General features: G+C 40.4%; 1 protein-coding gene across 1 annotated transcript in view; it reads left to right on the forward strand.

Moving 5' to 3' along the window:
* Positions 1-20,403, forward strand: part of TSPAN17 (tetraspanin 17) — a 1,348,708-nt gene that overhangs the window by 1,144,456 nt on the left and 183,849 nt on the right. Inside the window, exon 4 of the mRNA XM_044069351.1 lies at positions 11,994-12,164. Within this exon, the coding sequence (XP_043925286.1) occupies positions 11,994-12,164 (171 nt within the window). The remainder of the gene's footprint in view (positions 1-11,993; positions 12,165-20,403) is intronic.

Consider the following 20,403-nt stretch of genomic DNA (forward strand, 5'->3'; position numbering starts at 1 on the left):
TATTTTTTTCTAAATCCAGAGCTGGATTTTCTACAGCAGTCTTACAAGGCCTGCTAGCCAGCCATTACACTTCTTGACTGCATCAACCCTTCCTCAGCTTTGGGAATCAACCCAAGTCTGATGACCGCAACAGTGAAACACGAAGAACATAGTACAGTTGTGTACACTTACCATAAATGTAGATGTTTGAGTGTATTCACTGTTGCAGTCCTGGTTTTCCTCCCTCCGTCCCACTGGTTTTCTATATCCTTTCTACCAATCCTCTTTATGGCCATCTTTTATGGCAGGGGTATTTACTTTTTACTGGAGGTGTTCCACACCAAGTAATAGCTTCCTATTTTGGGGGCTCCTGACTGACATCTGGGGCAAGAAAAACTGATGTAATGGTGTAGGCTGCATGTTTTATACCCCTGATGACCTGATGTCATAGAAGAGGCGACAGCAACCGACGCAGAAATCCCAAGACTCTGGTATTTGGGATGACTGAGGGCTACTTGCAGGTAGATAACCCAAGTGTGATGCCTGCAACAGTGAATACACTCAAACATCTACATTTATGGTAAATGTAAACAACTGTACTTTTTGGTAAGAATGTAACTTTTTATCTGTTAGATAGCTAGCATCATTTTAGGCCTGTATAGAACACCATAGCTTGCATATCCTACTGGAAGGGGACAGGTGTAGTTTTTTCCCTTAAGTTCTGAAGGCACTTAGTTTTCCTTCAAGATGTATTTGTAGGTCAAAGCCAGCAGTCTCCCAGTCATACTGTGAAATTCTGATGCTTGGGTGTATGAGTAACATGTTACCAGAACAGCAAATAATATCTACTTTAAAACTGTGATTACTACCTGTGGATACTGTGTTGTCTTGATAATGTTTTTGAGACTCTGTAATTTTAAGGAATATAGCTACATGTAGTGCAAATAATAAGTGACCTATATATAAACCTTGTATGTGTGGGCATTTAAATCTGTATAAACGGCAAGAAAGAACTAGCTAAGCTGGAATCGTCACTGTGTAATAACCTAAGTCTCCAGTATTTGAGGGCCATGGGATATATTCAGATTACCCCTTAAGGAACATACCAGGGTTTCGGCTACATTGTTTTAGTCCCCAAGACTTTTCTCTTTTTAAGTCTTTATGGGTGCTTGCAGGTAAATTAAGCCAAGATACACTAACAGTAGACATGCACATTTTAGCATTTTTTTTTATCTTGTCAGTGCACCATAAGTGAATTGTTTGGGTGTATGCAATGGTTAGGACCATTAGTCAGTCAAATTGTCTGAACGTACTGCTAGGGTTTTGGGTTAAGTGATTGCAAATGGAATGTATTTGTTTCTTGTTTGTGTTCACTTTATTTAATGGTTTTGTTTTTTCATTAAGTATGTAGTCATTATGCTGGCATCAATCTACTTTGTGTTGATGCTTGTGCATATTTACTTATGTAAGGTAATGTCTATGTCCAAAAATATTTAACCTCTTTAAACTGAAAAAACAATGTCTTTGCAAAATCCCAAATGCAGATAATGCCAAAATCAACAATTTTGGTAATGTAAAGTAAACCAAATCCAAAGTTAAAATAGATATTGAAATATTTTTGCAGGGGTGAAAGCCTCTCCCAACTTAAATGTACCAACTCCACAGCTGCACCACATCAAAGAAGGGTAATATCTTTTTGCAAATGAGAATCACTGCCAATGCTCATTAGCAGTACTACAGGCAGAGATTTCCACAACTGTAATCACAATCCCCATACTACCATACTCCCTAAATCATAGAAAAACAAACTACCTAAACCTACCAAGCTACAGTATTTTAAATGCACTACTGTTTGACTTTATCAGAGACAAAAAGTTGTGCATTTGAAATGTGAAGCATTTTATACTAAATGTACAACTATGAAGTTAGCCCTTTTACTTAAAGTAGGTAATGTTGTGAGGATGTTTCTAATGTTACACTGTTAATGAGTTACAGGACCAACTTAGATGCGTAACTTAATTCTTCTGTGTGACTGGTGGGTTTGTGTGTAACTACCATTTAAGAAAGTAAAATGTTTCCTTATTTATACTTTGAGAGAGGGGTGTGTTAACCTGAAAGCCCTCGAAATTCTAGATCTGTCTGTTACTTCCCGATAATAAAGGAAACAATATTTTGCATATGCTGTGATTCTGGTAAGTATGCCTTCTTTCCTAAATGTTTTAGGACTTCGATGTAGTTCCAGATTGAATGTTTGAAGACCTCATAAATTTATTTAGGTGTGAATGTAAGTCAAATGGCACCTCTTCAAATCGCAGCCCTTTGGGAAGTTTGTGATTGAAGTACCAACTCAGCAAGCACTACCTAACAACTAACTGCATGGGAAAAAAGCCCCCCCCCCCACGCGTGACCAACAGTAGCCCTTGAAAAGGAGTTTTGCTGGGTAAGATTCTATCATGTTTCCATTTAATTTGGACTCAATGTGTGCAGTCAACTATTGTGACTCAGTGTGTGCAGTTAAATGTAAATATTTTTGAAAAAAGCGTAATGACTGACTACTACTTGAATATAAGGGGAAACCTGTCCCGGGATCTTGGATGGGGTTCTGTAATATATCTGCTGCATTTTTTCTGTTATTGATAATTATGTTTAGTATTAAGTTCCCAGTTTGAGGTTAAGTCTCACAGCATGTATTCCGGGGATGGACTGGGACGTATAGACATGTGGGAGGTCACCTCTAAGTAACCTACAGAAAAGATAATATAATGGGATTTTTTAAAGCCTTTCTGAATTAACAGTTTCTCAATATTATGATGATTTTTTTTCCAAGAGATCATTTTACCCTTTCAAGTGGTTTCAGGTGGCTTGTTTGAAGGAGAAAAATGCACTGATGCATTGTTATATGCAATAAAGTGTTGCACCATGGAAGTATAACTTGGTACATTGATTTCTGTAGAGTGAACAAGTATATCCTTCAAAATTAGAAGTACTACAGAATAAGGCTTTCTGTTTTTGGTAGAAAGGAGTTGTTCAAGGTTGTAATTGTTTTCTTCCATTGTTTGTAGATGTTATCTTTTTTAAATTTGATAATTTATTTTGTACTTTTTTGTACTTTTGTCACTTTGTATAGTATTTTGTTGCTACATTTATTTATTGCCTTAGTTTACTTGGAAAGTCCAACTGAGCACTCTCACCAAACTAAATAAACAACTCGGAGAGCAAATAGTCCACTAAAGCCAAATTTTAGGTAAATTTGGCCTCCCAGGCCAAGGACAACCACAAGGCATTCTTTAGCTATGTCTCCTACTTCAAAGGCAATACATAATTTTGTGCAAAGCTCATTGTTCATGTAGCCACCTATACTGAGCCAGAAGATAAAGCAAATGTACTGGCAGACAAATTTAGCTTTAACTTTCCCCCTCAACTTCCCCTCAGGAAAAACATCAAATATAAGTCCTCATACTATCACTAGGGAACAGGTCCTTAGTGCTCTCTCTAAGGCCAGGAACACTGCATCGATGGGCGCAGACAATAGCCCAAGATGCCTTTTAAATAGCATGAAACATGACCTATCATGTTGTCTGGAATTGCTATTTAACTGTAGCCTCCAAACAGGCTTCATGCTTCACAAATGGAGAACAGCAATGTCATCCCTCTGCACAAAGGTGGGCCATATACAGACCCACTAGTCTCACATGCAAAGCATTGGAAAGATTTATCACAGAAATGATCAGTAATGACATAAGAAACCTCCAGACTCTGTACCTAACACACTTTGGTTTTGTCAAAGGCAAGTATGCCTACTCAACCTGGTGCACTTTGAGAAGGTCACCAAAACAATGGGTGAGGGTAAAATGGTTCATACTGCATACCTTGACCAGGCCTAGGCATTTGACACAGTACCCTACTTGGGCATTATTGGTAAACTCTCAAGAGGTTTGGTATAAAACCCTTATATCACCCAGTGGATAGCCAGCTGGCTCATAGACAGGACCCAGAAAGTTAGAATTCGGGAGTCTCCCTCTGCAAAGAAGTTGGTCACAAGTGAAGTCCCTCAGGGATCAGTCCTGGGACCACTTCCTTTTGGCATTTATTTCTCTGAAGACAGTGCCAATGTCAAGGGCCTCTGGCTGACCAAATTTACTGACAATTACAAATTAGGACCAGTCAAAGAATCCCCTATGGGCACTAATGTTCTCCATGAAGGGCTGTTGCCTGTGCCACAAACTAAAACTAAATGCCAAGAAATGCATAATAGTATCCTCTGGGAAGTCATCAATCCCTGGTAACTGTCATATAGACAACACACCCACTAAGAGTTGACCCAGTAGTCATGGAGTTGGGGACATACATAGACAGTAATCTAGCCTTTGACCATCACATGTCTACATTAGTGAGGAAATCATTCTATGTTGTTTGACTTATACACAAAGGTATGGCATCTAGTTCCAAGGAGGTAATTGTTCCACTGAATTCAGCATTCATCAGACCTATCACTGAGTCCAGTGCCCTCTTTGATACGAATCCAACTGGGGAGATCCAACTACTGGGACAGCCCCAGAGGTTACTCATTAAAAAATACAGGGTGTAAGTAACATGTCCTATGCAGAACACCTCAAATCTCTATCCCTCTATTCTGTTTCCTACAGGCTGATGAGGAGGAGATCTATGCCTGGCATACAAGGCATTGCCAGACCCCACCCTGATTGACCTCCAGCATATCTGCAAAACAAGCATCTCAAGAATTACCCATTCTAAAGACATAACCCTTGCCTGTGATATAAATAGGACCTGCTGGAAAGACAAGTATGTATCCCAGAGACTACCCCTTCTCTGGAACAGGTTCCCCATCTATGTGAAACAGACTTTCTCCTTAACCCCAATTCAAGTGTAACTTGGACAGTTGAATGGGGAGCAGGAAATTCATCCCTGGTTCGGTATATGTGTTTCTAATGGACACAGGCAGCCTATAAATGGGTCATCTCCCTAGCCCCTGCTTGTGAATGTTTTATCTCCCAAGACCCTGTTTACACTTATCAAGTGTCCTAGAACTTGCCAGAGATGTGGGATGCATGGCAAGGATTAAAAAGACCCTTGTGGTCATTAGCCTAGTACATGCCTATGAACCTTTTTTTAAAATTAAATTATCACTTAATATATAGGAACATGTACATTAGTAGAAAACAAACCATATTAATATTTTCTATTTACACACATTATACATTACATGTTTTCTTTACAACTGTCTTTCAGTGCAACATTAAATAAATTGCTCACTTCCTACCTTCCCTTAAACCTCACTCCTTCTGACCATTGTTGTGCATGTATTGTTTCAGTGGAGGCCAAAGAGAAAGTCTCCATGTAAAAGACAGTAATACAAGATAGTGTTTACAACATTAGTCCATGGTGAGACTAGAATGCACTTCAAATTAAAAAAGTAAAACAAAACAGTCTGTTTGTACTGTTATTTTTATCTGCTGTACACACTATATCTTACATGAGCATTCTGGGATAATTGCTAGAGCGTGAAATTGCAGTAAGAATAAAAATACATGTGTAGTAGAGGGGAGTAAGGGCATGATGGATGATAGAGGTTAGGACACCAATAAATGAGAGGCAGAGAAGCAAGTCATCGGTGTTGATAAGTGGTTGAGGATAGGATTATGTCCGGATTTAGATGGATAAGAGGGGAGCATTATCCAGGTACATCATATTTCTAAGCCAGGAATGGAGTAAGTATGAGTTTAGCTGGTTTTTGAAGGACTTTAAAGAGGAGTCTTGCTTTAGTGTTAGAATGTTGGAATTTCACATGTTGGCTACATAGTAAGGGTAAAGGGAATTGAAGCAGAGTTTGCTGGGCCTTGTTATATGTAGTAGATGATTATCAGATGTGTGTAGTAGCCATTAAAGCTGAGGCCATTACTATTGTACCAGGTGTTTAGTTCTATAAATCATTTTAGTGTAAGTCAGCATCATGTATTTAAAATTGTATATATATTTTTGCCAAAGTCATATGCCTACATTCCTTCTCTTTATTTTCTGGTATATTGTTGCTCCCTATCTCTCCCACCCTCCAGGGGTGCAAGGATATTGACATTGGCTGTTTGGTCTGGATAGTAGACATCTTTATGAAAAATTTGAGGCAATGTAAGGTATGTTTTTTTTTAGTTTTCTAACACAGCTAAAGTAAGACATAAAATTATCTTTGTGTTCAGAGGCTCAGTGGTCTAGTTAGATTTTGTTAATCTGTGTATAGTAAACACCAGATATGTCCAAAATAGTTTTTTGTCTTACTTAAATTAATTTTTGGATGTTTCTGCTGCCTGTGATCAAGTATTTGGGTGTTGAAAATTAATGGATGGTTAATGAACTGCAGCACGTCAACCATTTTTGCATGTTTCGTGGTCTTTGCATACATTTTTCTGAGTCATATATTGATTTTTTTAAAGGGCGCAGACCACTGTAACTTTTATTTGCACGCATGAAATATAACAGTGTAAATGAAGTCATTGACAAAAATAATAAAGCCATTAGCCTGGCAAGTTTATTTGGGGAAGAACCATATCATGTATGTTGTGACATTTATTCTTTTTTTATCACAGTAGGTTAATTGGTTTGTGAGCCCTTTTCAGCCATGACTTGTGCATTGAGGCAAGTTTACAGAATAGTTTGGTTGTACATAGAAAAGTAATAGGAAAATATTCCTTTAAGTAGTTCAATTGTGCAAAGATGCAAAGCAATTAACGTTAACCCATGTCATAGTACAGTACTCAGTTTTAAGAGAGGTACTCGTATGTTCATTGTACTATTTATTCACTGTTAAAGCTGTCATTAGTAGTATATCTTGTATGGAGACAGCCTGATAAATGAACAGACTTCAGAGCTGTACCTTCTCGCACTGGTCCCTCCCTCATGGATGTAAGGACATTAGTGGTGTAAGAGAGGCGCTGGATTATGCCTTTTTGTTGCTGTTGTAGTTGATACAGTCAAAAGCTGCATAAGGGTAGGTCAGACAGTTCAGATTGCTTCCATAGAAGGATACCCACAGTGAACCTTTTTTTTCTGTATTTGTGTTGTATTTCCAAGAGTACTGCCAGTGTCTGAGACTGAAGTAATTTTGTCGATTCATTGGTTCACAGATTAGTACTAGGCTAACTGCCCTTATGGACCAGTTTAAGCCTAGCCAGTTAACCCATTTGAGAATCAAACCCTGCACCTTGTGTCTGTAAGGCAAATATCTTGACCATTATACCAACCTAGCAAATGCTAGATAAAGATTACCACAATTGTTATTTATTCTTCCTGGACTCGGAATGTGATGTGTGCATCTGTCCATACTGTCCTAAGTTCTTTCCAAGAACAATTAGAAAGAAAGTGAAGCCTTTCTGGGAGTTTATAACTCAAAGGCTGGCATGCACCTGCTGCTGTATTGTTATGTTGTTGGGCAAGGCCTCTGAGGACTTCACTTAGAAGCATAAACACTCAGAAAAGTAACATCAAGAGAAGCATCTGGAAATGTGTGCACAATTCAAGTAATCCTGAATTTACATATGTCCACCGACACAGCATTTGATGAGGTGCTGTAGCAGCCCTAGGCTTTGGAGCTGGTTTCAGCTGAAGCCTGTTGTCCAACTACTCTCCAAGCTGCCATGCCATCAGTTACTAGCACATCCTTCAGGAACAAAACTACTGAAGCTTCAGCTATCCCTGAGGCCTCTCTGATTACTTTGGCTGGACACACCTGGTTTGTGATTAAAGAGGGGAAAGGCAGTATTCACTCACTCCTTGTTTCAGAGGAAGTTTCCAGAGACAATATGGAGGTCTTGGTCACCTGTCCGCAAACTAAGACAGGAAGGTGGACACACAGACAAGCTGATGTCAAATGTACTGAATTCCAAACTGCTGTCTGGTAGTTTGCATTAGTCTAGGCTAAGTAGATCCTTAGCCAAGTCCATGTCCTGGGTTCACATGATTTCCTCCAACTGTCTGAGGGCTTTATCAAGCTTTTGAAATCCAAGCAGCCAGATCTGGTAATCTCTGAGGTGTCAGGGGTGCCCTTCTAAGAGGAGAAGGTTAGAAGCAATGTAGGAATCATATATGCTGGACTCAGAGGCAGATAAGCAGGCATGTATTGTCCTAATTATCCCCCACCCCATATATGACTCTGGCACTAAGACTCCTTATCCTGTGCTTCACCAGCAGAGAACCTCTCATTTGGGGACAACCATTGTAAGATGAAGGTGGAAGTCCAGTGGAACTCCAATGAATATACTTAAGCTCAGCTAAGATATAGGACTTTCACTGGTCAATCAAAACCAAATGCTTTAACTGTTCATCAAGTTATAAATATTTTGAAGGATGCATTCACCAGTGCACCTCTGGAACCAGATTCCACTTTTCTGCTTCCAGGAAATCTGACCATTTCTACCATATGATGTATCATCAGAAGTTGCTTTACAAGAGTCCTCTGGCTGATTTGCAGTGTACTTATCTCTCTCAGCAATACTGTCTCCCAAGCCAGAGACAATAATAAACTCATTTCTTGTCTATTCTTAGATCTGTCCAAAGCTTTCGACACAGTCTCTCATTCTATCCTCCTTTCAAAACTTTCTCAACTTAACCTTTCCCAACAGCTATTTCTTGGTTTAGCAGCTACCTGTCAGACTGGTACCAATCTGTCAAATGGCTCTCTGCTCTCTCTCCTTTTCTCCCTATTAACACAGGTGTTCCACATGGCTCCATCCTTGGACCCCTCCTTTTTAATATCTTTACTAATGATCTCCACAAATCTTGTCCCTAGTCATCTCTCATACAGTACGCAGATGACTCTACCACTATTTCAATAGCTGACAATCCTTCTGAACTATAAACCCTCACACAAACATCTTTTAACCATACCAAAACTTGGCTAACTCAACATCTTCTTATACTTAACCCCCAAAAAACAAAACTGCTACCTTTTCTCCCAAAATCCCATCTCTCCCTTAAATCCTCCTTCACCATCTCTTCACTCAACAACACTATAATAGCTTCAGAAACCCATACCAAGCTCCTTGGAGTAATTATTAATGACCAACTCAAATTTGACCTTCACGTACTTCACAATATAAAGAAAACCAATCAAAAACTTGGTCTTCTCTATAGAAATAAAAAATTTCTTACTTCTGAAACTAGAATAACCCTTGCCAATGCCTATCTCCTCCCTAATATCTTTTATAGTGCACAAATCTTTACTAACCTTCAGTCTACACTTCTCTCTAAACTTGAATCTACCTACAACAAAGTGGCTAGATTTGCTGCAAACTTGCCTTACAAATCCCACCACTGTCTTGCCCACAAGTCACTACACTGGCTTGACTTTCCAAACCATCTCCAGTATATCCAACTTCTTGCCATTCACTTCATTCTCAACAAACCACTTTCCTATCCGAGTCTCTCTTCACTAGTCTCCTATTACACTCCCACTCGATCTTTAAGGAGCTCTGATTAACATCTTCTCCAAATTTACAAGTCTAACAAACGTGTAGGACAACACTTGTATAGCTAATCTCCAGCCATCCTCTGGAACAGGCTTCCCTTGACTCTTAAGAAGCCTATCCCAGACTCCTACTTTCAAAATCTCTCTTAAACACTACCTTACCCATCTCACTACTTGCCCCTGTAACCTCCCCCCTTTAACTTAGAACACATCTTTTCTTTTCACATCTCTCTCACCATCCTTTTATCAGCTTATTATTCATCTCTTCCTCCCTCCCTATTTTCCTATCAACCCCATCTTCCCCTCACATCATCTTGCCACTACTTACCTTTTTCCTCTTGACCTCCTCTTTCCTACTAACTCCTAACAGTAAGAATTTTATAATTCTTTCTTCTGTCTTCTGTCCTACACTTATATAGTGCTATTTTCTGATTTAAAAATATGTATAAATAGTGTGACTGTTGTATTCTATAAACTGTCTGTCTGTTGTACTGTATATATCACATTATAGTGTGGAGCTTTTCTCCCCGGGCCTCCGCTGAAAATGGACATGTATCCAGTCGGACTATCCCGGTCAACAAATGTAAAATAAATAAGTTTGCAGTAAGGAATTCCCTTTGCCTCCATTCAAGAACCCTGTACCTTTTTTTAGAAATGAGAAGTAAAAAATAGACTTCATGGCACAAGAACCTGGGGAATTAAGTACAACATAGTTAAAGGCAATTAATCTAGACTATTTCACAATAATCATAGGAGACCAATTTTATGTAAATCAAGAACATGTGGCTTTGATAAATGAAGGTGTGGCTACCCAAACATGGTTAAGGTTTTGAACAAATTTTTGTCACCATACTCCAGTGGTCTGCAGTTTAGACAAGTGTACTCGGACCTTGTAAAGTCAGTGGATATCAGTCCATACACTGCTGTTATGGAAAGTCTGTTAAAACAAAAATACAAAAAAAAGAATAGTAAAGTGGGTACATAATTGGCTGTGTGGAGTTGGATAAGGAGTGAAGCAAGAAGGCATCGTGTTGGAAGACATGTCACAAGTGGTGTGCTATACAAGTCATTGCTAGAGACTTTGTTGTTCATTATTTATATTGTTGGCATAAAAACTGGAAAACGTGAGGACTCTGTGAGTCATTACAAGTGCAGCCTGCTCCAGGGAGGTTATGCTGCCTCATTTCCACTTTGTGATTTTCTAAAGTCTTGAAGTCTTGAATTTCTATATAGGTAGATATGATACATTCATTGTTTCATGTTTTAACCAAGAAGTGAACCTCTGGCATAGCATTATAAAAAATAGAAAAATAGCTAAGAAAAAATGTCACTGTGATGGTTAACTGTATGATGGCTTAGAAATCTTAAAAGTATTTTAGCAAAAACACAGATACAAGTCAAATTTGTGAGGGCAGTAAATAACTAAAAGCCTCAGCTTCGTCAAATCAGCACCCTAAAAACATTTTAAGAAGTTCATTTCCTGTACCAGTAGAAAACAGCATGAGAACTCTGTTCCTTTTGTAAAAAGCACAGGAACCCTGTATCATTTCATTGCTGCTTCCTTTCAGCACTGGTTGTAGTGCCATTTAGTAGATTAGTTGCAAACACATACAGGGTTAAAAAAGGCATCATAATTCCTACGACTCAATTCCTACTTGTGTTTATGAGCAAGTATCACTACTTTGACAATAGCATGTCCAGTGTTGTGAGAAAATGATTTGGGGTACTTTGATCATGCATGACACTCAAACTGGTCAGTTCATGTCAAGATTCCCATGTGGATAGTCCCTCCTAACCCCAATTAGCAAGAGTAAAAAGAAAAAAAATGGTTTAGGCTAGGAATCGAGTTTGAAATATCAACTCATATCATGTTGACTATTCCTGATCTTGTCTGAGTTATATAGGAGTCTTTTTTTTATTACTGGTTTATGAAGTATTATTCTATTTGAACCTGTCTGTAAATTATGAGGTTAATACAAGGTTTCTCAGTTTTTTTTTTAAAAAATAGTTTTCTCTCAACACTTTGGAATAAATATGAAAAAAAAAATCAGAATACAACTGGCCATTTACATGGATGATACAATGCAGACATGGGCTAATGTACACCAGGCTTCTGAATAGCCTAAGGACATACACTGCATTGCATGTTCTGAACCTCTGAACAGTAACAGTTAAATAGCACCTTAATTAATGGACTTCTGCAGTCACTGAATGTTTTGCAACTTTGAACCTTGCTACTGAAATGTACTGTCACAATGAGACATAATTTAAACGTATTCACATGTGCTTGCTTTGATCATGCTTCTTTTTTCTTAGCATATGATGTCATCGGTGACATCAGATGGTGCAACAGCCAGTGTCAGAACTTCCATATAAACAGCTTATGCTTCAAAGTGAAACAAGTCACTGCTGCAAAAAGTCTGTCTAGTGAGCTAGGACTGTTGTTATTGTGGTGTTTCATAGTCACAGAATTGTAGTGATTTTTCATTTCCTGTCCACCTCACTCAGCTTTATAATTCTCTGTTGTCTTTATGCCCAGTTTTCAGTGTTCCTAGGGCTGATCTTCTTTTTGGAACTGACAGCAGGGATTCTGGCTTTTGTATTCAAAGACTGGATCAAGGAGCAGTTGAATTTCTTCATTAACAATAATGTTAAAGCATATCGAGATGACATCGACCTACAAAACTTGATAGACTTTGCACAGGAATACGTAAGTACATTATTTTGAGTTGGCAGATTTTAAACCGTGAACCAGTTTAATGAAGAGTGCACGTTGTGCTGATATAAATTATGCAGTGATGACTCAGACTGTAGTCTTTTTTTGGGGGGGGGAGGGGTATTGTGACTCGGGGATAAACAGTAAAGTTTGACTGAAGGGTCCAGTATTTATTTGACCAACCATATGAAGCAGTGCTTAGCTTTACTGTTATTAGTATCAGAATAATTTATAGAAGTGTTCATTTTTGTAATGTTTTGCACTGCAGGTTTATAGCAAATTGAGAGAGCTTATTTATACTACACATCATATGTTGGCAACCAAGATACTGGATGATGATCATTGAGATCACTGTTGCAGTAGTCCTTATTACTAAGACTTCAGTCGCATGAAGACCTGATATCTGATCTGACTTCCAGCATGCTGCTTTACTGACAACTGCCCCAGGGATGCCAGAACACTCCTGATATAAAGCTGACATCTGCTTTCACCATTTTAGATCTGTCCTGCTGCAGTTTAGAGTGCATCAACCCTTTTTTGGGTGTTCATAGTCCAACATGGTTTAGCCTGCTCCAGAACTTAATCAAATATGTACCGCAGTGAGGAAATTTTCTTGCCCTTACTGGTGTATTTCTTTTTTAGTTGTTCATGGAATTATGTGCTTTTGTGGGCCCAGACATCTGTTTTGTAGTTGGGGCATGTCTGCATGTAAGAATAAAAGCAGGTGCTCTTTTAGGAGTCAAATTCCTCACAAAAATTTTCATAGTCTTTGGGTGTTCCATTCAGGCTCAGAGCACATTAGCAAGAGCTGTAATTTAATAGGGTCAGACATTTAGGTATAGTTGGAGCATATATGTCCACAAGAAAGAAGGTAGGTGCTTTTGTGGCAGACAGAACCCACAAACAAAAACTTTAGCAGCCTTTGTGTTTTTCATTTTGGTCTGCAGTACAATAGCAAGACATTGAGTTTGTCAGGGATTTACTACAAAAACTCATAGGAGAAGGGAGCATTTGCTGCAAAACTATTTGGGTCAGAAGAGACTTGAAGTCTTAACTTGTATCACAAAGGCATGCTCCAGTTCATCCCCAATCTTGGTCATTCCCTCTAAGAAACTATTTGATAAGAAGATATGTCAAATACTTGGATGATGTGATGACGGTTCCCATTGTTCCTGCTTGTCTCAAGGATGTGAATTCTGGTGAGGTTACTTTACAGCCTCTGGTCTGTGCATCTCAGGTGTCCAAGGCCTCTGGCAAAACCCTTCTGAGGCTGTCATGCCTGCAAATCTGGATATGTCCCACTGAGCTAAGGATACTTGCCCCATTTCCAGCATCTCATCTTAAATGCCTGTGGCTGAAGCATGTTTTGCTGTTCCAGAAGGGGAGGACAGTCAGTCCACTGTTTTAGCTAGAGACTGGGGAGGACATTATAAGTTGTGTCATGGAGCTTTGGGAGTCCCATTTCCCAGTTTCAGACCTCCAAGGCACTATCCTTTCTCAAGAACATAAAAACAGAGCAAGTACTCCCAGGTGCTTAGAGCTGCTTATACATCAGGTAACTGTTAGGTCCGCACTCCCCTACCATGCTATTTCCAAGGAATGCCTCTTCTTGGCTCAGGGGTATCTGCATATCCAGCAGACTCTGCAGCCAAGTGCACATCACACTTGGTGTCTGGAGTGCCCTCTGCCAAGGGAGAGATCCTTCTCGACAGAGGGGAGATGACCCTCAGACAGAAAAATTGGACTATTTTTCCCAAATGCCTTCTCCCCTTGGGTATGACATAGACACTGACGAACCGAGCTTCTCTACTTTGCTCATAAAGGAGTTCTCATTTGGAGATATGCTTTGTAATGTGAAAAACAGTTCAAATGGCAATGCAGACAGATATTGGACGCCTTGGATATGCACATTGATTTTCTGGGTCTAGATGCCTTTAAACCTGATGTACCTACGCTGGTCTTGGGAGCTCTATAGGTTGCCTTCTTGACTGCTTCTAAGGAACTGTAAATCCAGCCCCTTACTCCTAAAAAGCCTGATAGGTTTTGCAGGGTCAAGGAATCTTAGAAGTATCTTCACAAAGGCTCAAGGCAGATTTATTAGTGGTGTCTGTGGAGCCAGGGAAGATGTCATAACTGGTACGTCTGCTACCAATACTCTTCCCAGTCTTAGAGAAATCAGAGTGAGAGACATGTTTGAGATGAATATGTACACAGCTGCCTGACTAGCCCTCAAGAGCCATTAACTCAGACACACATGACCAACTCTAATTGCTGTCCTAGAGCAGGTGAAGGAGAAGACTGGAGAGGTGCGTGATGCTTATCTGAGGTCAGCACTATAGGATCGCATGCATGACATCTAGTTTGGCTGTGATGTTGTGGATGCTACATCCAGAGAGGCAGCCATGGGGTTTTTAATTAAGAGACATGCCAGGCCAAGGTCTAAACCCTTACCAGAGGCTGTCTCTGTGCCTACTATTGTAGATGAGGAAGGGAAAGCAGTATATAAAATGAAAAGAACCAGTATAAGAAAAAATGATGAGGAGAGCAATAGATGAAGTGTGGGGGCTCCATGGCCCTATTTCCCCTTAGGGAGGAGCTATGACCGCACAAATTTTCACCCTGTACCTAGTGTCCAAAAAATTCCACCTCTGCCTTGTCCACTATCCATTACAACCACTATTAAAATATCTGGAATGGTAGTCTACTACATAAGAAACTGAGAATGCTTCGCAAAGATAAGTAGATGCTACAGGTTATCTTTCAAGGCTACAAACTTCATTTCCTAAGAAAACCAAAGATGTCAGTCTTTCTGCCTCTGTCAGAAGACCAAATGCATCTGGTCCTACCAATTCTACAAGAGCTCATACAGCCAGTGAAAATAAAACCAGAATCAGAACAGGACCAAAATAGGGGTGGTTCTACTCAAGGCTCTTTTTTGCTCCCAGAATGCTGGATTTTTGGAGGCCCACCCTTGATCTGTCTATATTAAATTCCTACCTAAAGGTTCCAGAATTGAAAATGTTGACCTTGTAAGGCCCTTTTACCACTCTTACTCCCTCAGGTTCTGATGGTTACCATGGACGTCAAGGATGCTTGCCTTCATATACCTTTTTTTCTCAGGGACCACAGGTGTATTCTCAGATTTGGGCAGGGTGGGGGGCAGTGCTCCAGTTATCTGTTTACTTCTGTGTACTTTGGATTGGCCACTACACCCAAACTTATTACCGAGTTATTTGCTGCAATTGCTTCTCATTTCACAACCAAAGGCATTCACACAACTACCTCATTCTGAGCATCACAGGAGGAGGTGCAGTTCACCATGGACTGCTTTCAAAACCCCAGAATTTTCTTTCATTAGCCCCATGCCAGATGTCACTGAAAAGAGTGATTTTCTTGGAGTTCTTTCTTTCTTTAAAATCCAGATTGCCTACCTCACTGTAGAATCTTGGTCTGGTGTTTTCAGCATATGATACCTAAAAATGGTTGCAGCAAGGGAATTCCTGTGGGCACTGGTAGTCATGATTTCAACAATTGTAAATGTCAATGTGGCAAGAATGCACTTTTTCTTAAATAAAACTCGAGTGGTACTTAAGATGCATATAGATGGGATTATTCCTGCGTTACTCTCTATTTCTAGAGCTCGGGAATGGTGTCCCAGCCAAATGAGACAGAACAAAGGGATTCCCTTTCAAGAAGAACCCCAATATCAGACCTTAACCATGGATGTTTCAAACCTAGCTTGGGCGCACACTTGAGGCCTAATGATTCTTGGAGTTAGTGATGCATTTGAAAAGAAGAAGCATATAAATACAAGAGAGAAGGGGGGCTACTGATTCAGGTAATCACAGACTTCCAGCCCATCTGGAAAAGTGAGGTTTTGCAATTTATTACACAACACTGCTGTAGTGTGATCCGTCAACAAGCAACGGAGAGGGTGAGGGTTATTTTTACCAGTTGTGCAGCCTTGCTATATTGACATGGAGAAAGTTCTTCAATCCCAAATGATCCTAAGGCAGTCTGCATGCCGTCATAATTGAGTAAAGTGGTAAACCGATTAAGCAAATCAGCAGATCCACACAAATTGATGTTAAGCAGGGATATTTTTCTTCCGATTGTTCAGTGGCATGGTGCCCAGAGATAGAGTTGTTTGCCTCTTTTTGCAACAAACAATTCAGGAAGTTCTGCTCCAGAATAAGACCTATAGAAGTTTGGGCAGTGGATGCAGTCTGCTTCAGTTAAACATGTTTCTTTCTGTATGCATTCCCTGTGATCCCCCCTTCTCCCTAGAGTAATCCAAAAACGAAGGAGGGTTCATGGATGTTGTTAAGAACACCTTTTGGACCTAGACAGAGTTCTCTGTACTCGCTGAGATGTCCAGGGTGGACTGTTATGAGTGTTTCCTTTGCAGAAGGACCTCCTGTCACAAGTCAAATGGGCATTTATACTCCCCAGATGTAAAAACACTGCAGCTTACTGCATGGACAGTTTAACTGTCTTAGCTGTCAAGTACCAGTTCATTGATATGTGTTGACCATTCTTAACAAGCTAGGAAGCCTGCCTCAAGGAATCTTAGTTATCCAAATAGAAGCGATATCAGGTCTTTATGCATCTTTAGTCCTAGTAAAACTGTTCTACCATCTTCCGTTCCCTCTGTATGTACACTGCTATCATATGCAAGAGTTGATATGTTTGTCACTATGCATAATTTGTTTTCCACTAGATGATTTTCTTATACCAGTTCTTACACTTTCAGCCATTTCATGGGTTTGCCTAAAGTGACAAGAGTCCTTTGCAATTTCTCAGAAAGAAGGAAGCAGGCTGGATTTACTATAATCACATATCATACAGTATTGCGGTAAAATAAATTTCTAATTCCACAGGAAGCCAGAGTTTCAAGACAGCAATACTTCTGATGTCGAAACCTACAAAAGCAGTTTTTTGAAGGCAGCACCCCCCCCCCACACACACAACTCTTGATCTCTAAATTTACCTGCTCAGATGTTACAGAAACTTGAAGAAGAGATAAAAGGTGGGAAGGAAGTAGCGATCTTTTCCCCCTTTTTCAAGGCCACAAATGCAGTTAATGTGCAACCAGGGCAGCTCCAGTCTACTGGAACTTGCAGCTTTTCTCTTCTTCTTTTTTCTTAAGTTAATATTAGTCCTGTGCCTGCCAGCCATCAAGCACCCTCCCATCAGAAGGTGCCCATTCCTTCTGGCAATTTTACCTGTATGGAGCCAATATGAGAACTGTCTGAGTGGGCCATCATTCAGGCAGCCATGAGGGTGCACAGTGCTCTAGCTGATATCACAGCAATGAGAGCACTTTTGAATACTCTAATCCTTCTAGTTGGGTAGGGGAATAAGAAAATTGCATCGCAAAGGGTAGCCCACAATGTTCTGTTCTTGTGAGTGCATGCTTCCACCCACTCACTCTGAAGGCTGCCACTCATTGGTGGCTGTGTTAGTCTAATTCCTGCCCCCAGGTCACCCTGTGTATCACCTTCCCTCCTCCTCTTCCCAGAGGGATAGTGACAGCGTTTGTGGCCAGTATATCCCCTGAGTGAACCCAGCCATTCTGTGTATCAGTACCATCAAGCAGGTAGTTGAATGTGTACCACCTATGTAGTAGTGAGTATCCCTCTACTCCACAGGCACTGCTCACTTTCCTATTCTGATGATCTTGGACTCTGTTCTCGTATGTAACAATGTGTTTGTTTCCTGAGCGAGTAATAAGCCACTTAATGCTACTCCCCTTCCCCGTCTGATTTTAGGAATTCTGAAATCCACAGTTGTTTGTGATTCAGGAATAATACTAACTTGTGCCAGCAGGCCAGTTGTTTCATAGACATTTAGTGTAAGTTGCAATTATTTTGTTCTAGCATGAATTGTTGTTGAGCGTTTTTACTTTATGAGCACACTTTGTATTAGCATGCCAGTTTGAGCAGAGGTTTCATACGAACTAATTTAGAATAGGCTGACAGTTAACTGGTGGCTTGTCTTTTTGGCCTGACACATAGAGCACATTGGTATTCTAATCTGTGGGGAAATTCTCAGCATGTAAAGCATGTTATGTCTGCCTGAAAATTACATGGTGGGTGTTGCTGAGGTAAGGAGAAAAATAGATCAAGGACTATGAAAAATAATTTTTGGAGGCGTTGCTTCTTGTATCAACTAAATATTTAGAAGTTCAACACTTTAGCCCCTCTTGTGGTGTTGAAAAATGAAGCCATGATTGTGGACCAGCTGACCAAGGTATGATTAGAGACTTGGGTGACTGACTGAGTGGCTGGAACAGATGGGTGTTCTTCGTGTTTCACTGTTGCAGTCATCACCTGTGGGTTATCCCTGCTGTGGTAGCCCTCAGCCGGCCCGAATACCTGAGTCAGTGTTTTTCTACGTCGGCTGCTGTCACTTGCTGTTTGACATCAGGTCGTCAGTGCTATAAAAGAATGCCATTACATCAGTCTTTCATGCCGTGGAGCCCGTAGCAGAAGAAATTTGCAAGTGTGCAGGTCGGTCACTACAAAAGTTTGAATTACAGCTGAAAATGTCTAAAGCTAATTACCCCATTGGAGATCCTTTTTTCTTGCACTAACCGATGTCCAAAAAAGTTAACAGTTGTCTCGCCTGTGGAAAGCAAATACCACACCTAGACTTCCATTCATACTGCTTCACTTGTTTAGGCCCTCTTTAATGCGAGAACCATTCGTCATAGAGCTCTTATTGTAGCCAAGTATTTTCGTCTTCCGTCTTCGCATTCCGAAATGGTGTCCACCAGCCAACAATCCGTAGACATTCTAAAAAAACGTGAGGATAAAGATAGAGACAGACCACACAAGGCTAAGCCTTCTGACGACTCTACCACTAAGCAGGTCGTCAGTTCTTTGGAATTTGGTGAGGTGCCTTTGCAGCTCCTGATGCCCAGTTCGGTACGATTGCAGGCCTCTACTGAGACTCTTTCAGAGTCCGGTATGCCGCAGAAATCTTCTTCATCTTCAGAGCCTTTGGTTGTCTCTGCCTTGGTTGGGTGTAATCTGCGACACAGGCTCTGGCTTCAGAGGAGGTCTTTCGCACTACCGATTCTAGACAAAAAACGACGTCTTCTCTGACTACTGTTTCTCTCAGACCGATAGATACTCTTAGGCCTAGAGGCAAGGCCACTCGTAAGAAAACTACCTCTAGCCACCATTTTACTCCTGCTCCACCACCCCAAGCTCAAATTCTTAAAATGATGGAGGACCTTATCACCCTTGTCAGGGGTAGTCATGCCACATCTTCTAAAAGGAAAAGAGACCCTTCTCCTGAAACACTGACAGAAAAGGATTCTGAGGAGTCTGATTATTCAGATTTTGAAAAGGAACAACAACCTCTGACTGCTTATGAGGATTCAGATGCAGAAGAGTCCATTCCTTCTGCCTCCCCTCCAGAAGATCTTTCCTTTGAGGAAACTCTTCACACCCTCAGGGAACATTTCCACTGGGAATCCCAATACTTCCGTCAGTCTAAGAAAATACTCAGAGAGTTTCTAGACCTGCCCCAGCACAGACCCTTGGCCATCCTTCTAATCTTAGAGGTGGTTAATGATGTCTTCCATGAATCCAGCTTAGCTCCTGACGCCCTCCCACCTGCCCCCAGAAAACCTGATTGGTATTAAAGAATACCAGATTCTCACAAATACCTATACAGAAATCCTGCTGCAGACCCAGAGGTCATTACATGGGGACCAAAGGCTAGTTCTGCAAAGAATCCTTCTCCCTCTGACAAGGATTCCAGAGCTCTGGACAGATGGGGTAAAAAAGTATACACCTCTGCAACTTTAGCTATCAGAACACTCAACTGTCAGTTCCACATGTTTAAATATCAACAACACGCTGTGGAACTATTAAAGCAAAAGATTTAAACTTTTCCTGACTGTGCCAATTAAAACAACGAGTTAGAAGGTCACACTGAAAAAACAATCAGAAAAAACTTAATGAAAATGCCAGCTAAGCTAGAACTTCCAATGAGTGACCTCCCAAATCTCCTGTAACAGGGGATTATGGGATATATGCAAATGACCCTTATGAACATCAGGTGTTTCAGCTATATGGCAATTCTGATTGCCCATGACTTTTACATTTGAAGTCGTTTTAATGGACAATTTCTGGGGTTTTTTGTCCATTAAAACTACTTCAAATGTAAAAGTCATGGGCAATCAGAATCGCCATATAGCTGAAACACCTGATGTTCATAA

This window comes from Protopterus annectens, chromosome 4.part0 (genome assembly GCF_019279795.1).
Source record: "Protopterus annectens isolate FY-2018-M chromosome 4.part0, PAN1.0, whole genome shotgun sequence".
NCBI classification, from domain to species: domain Eukaryota; kingdom Metazoa; phylum Chordata; order Ceratodontiformes; family Protopteridae; genus Protopterus; species Protopterus annectens.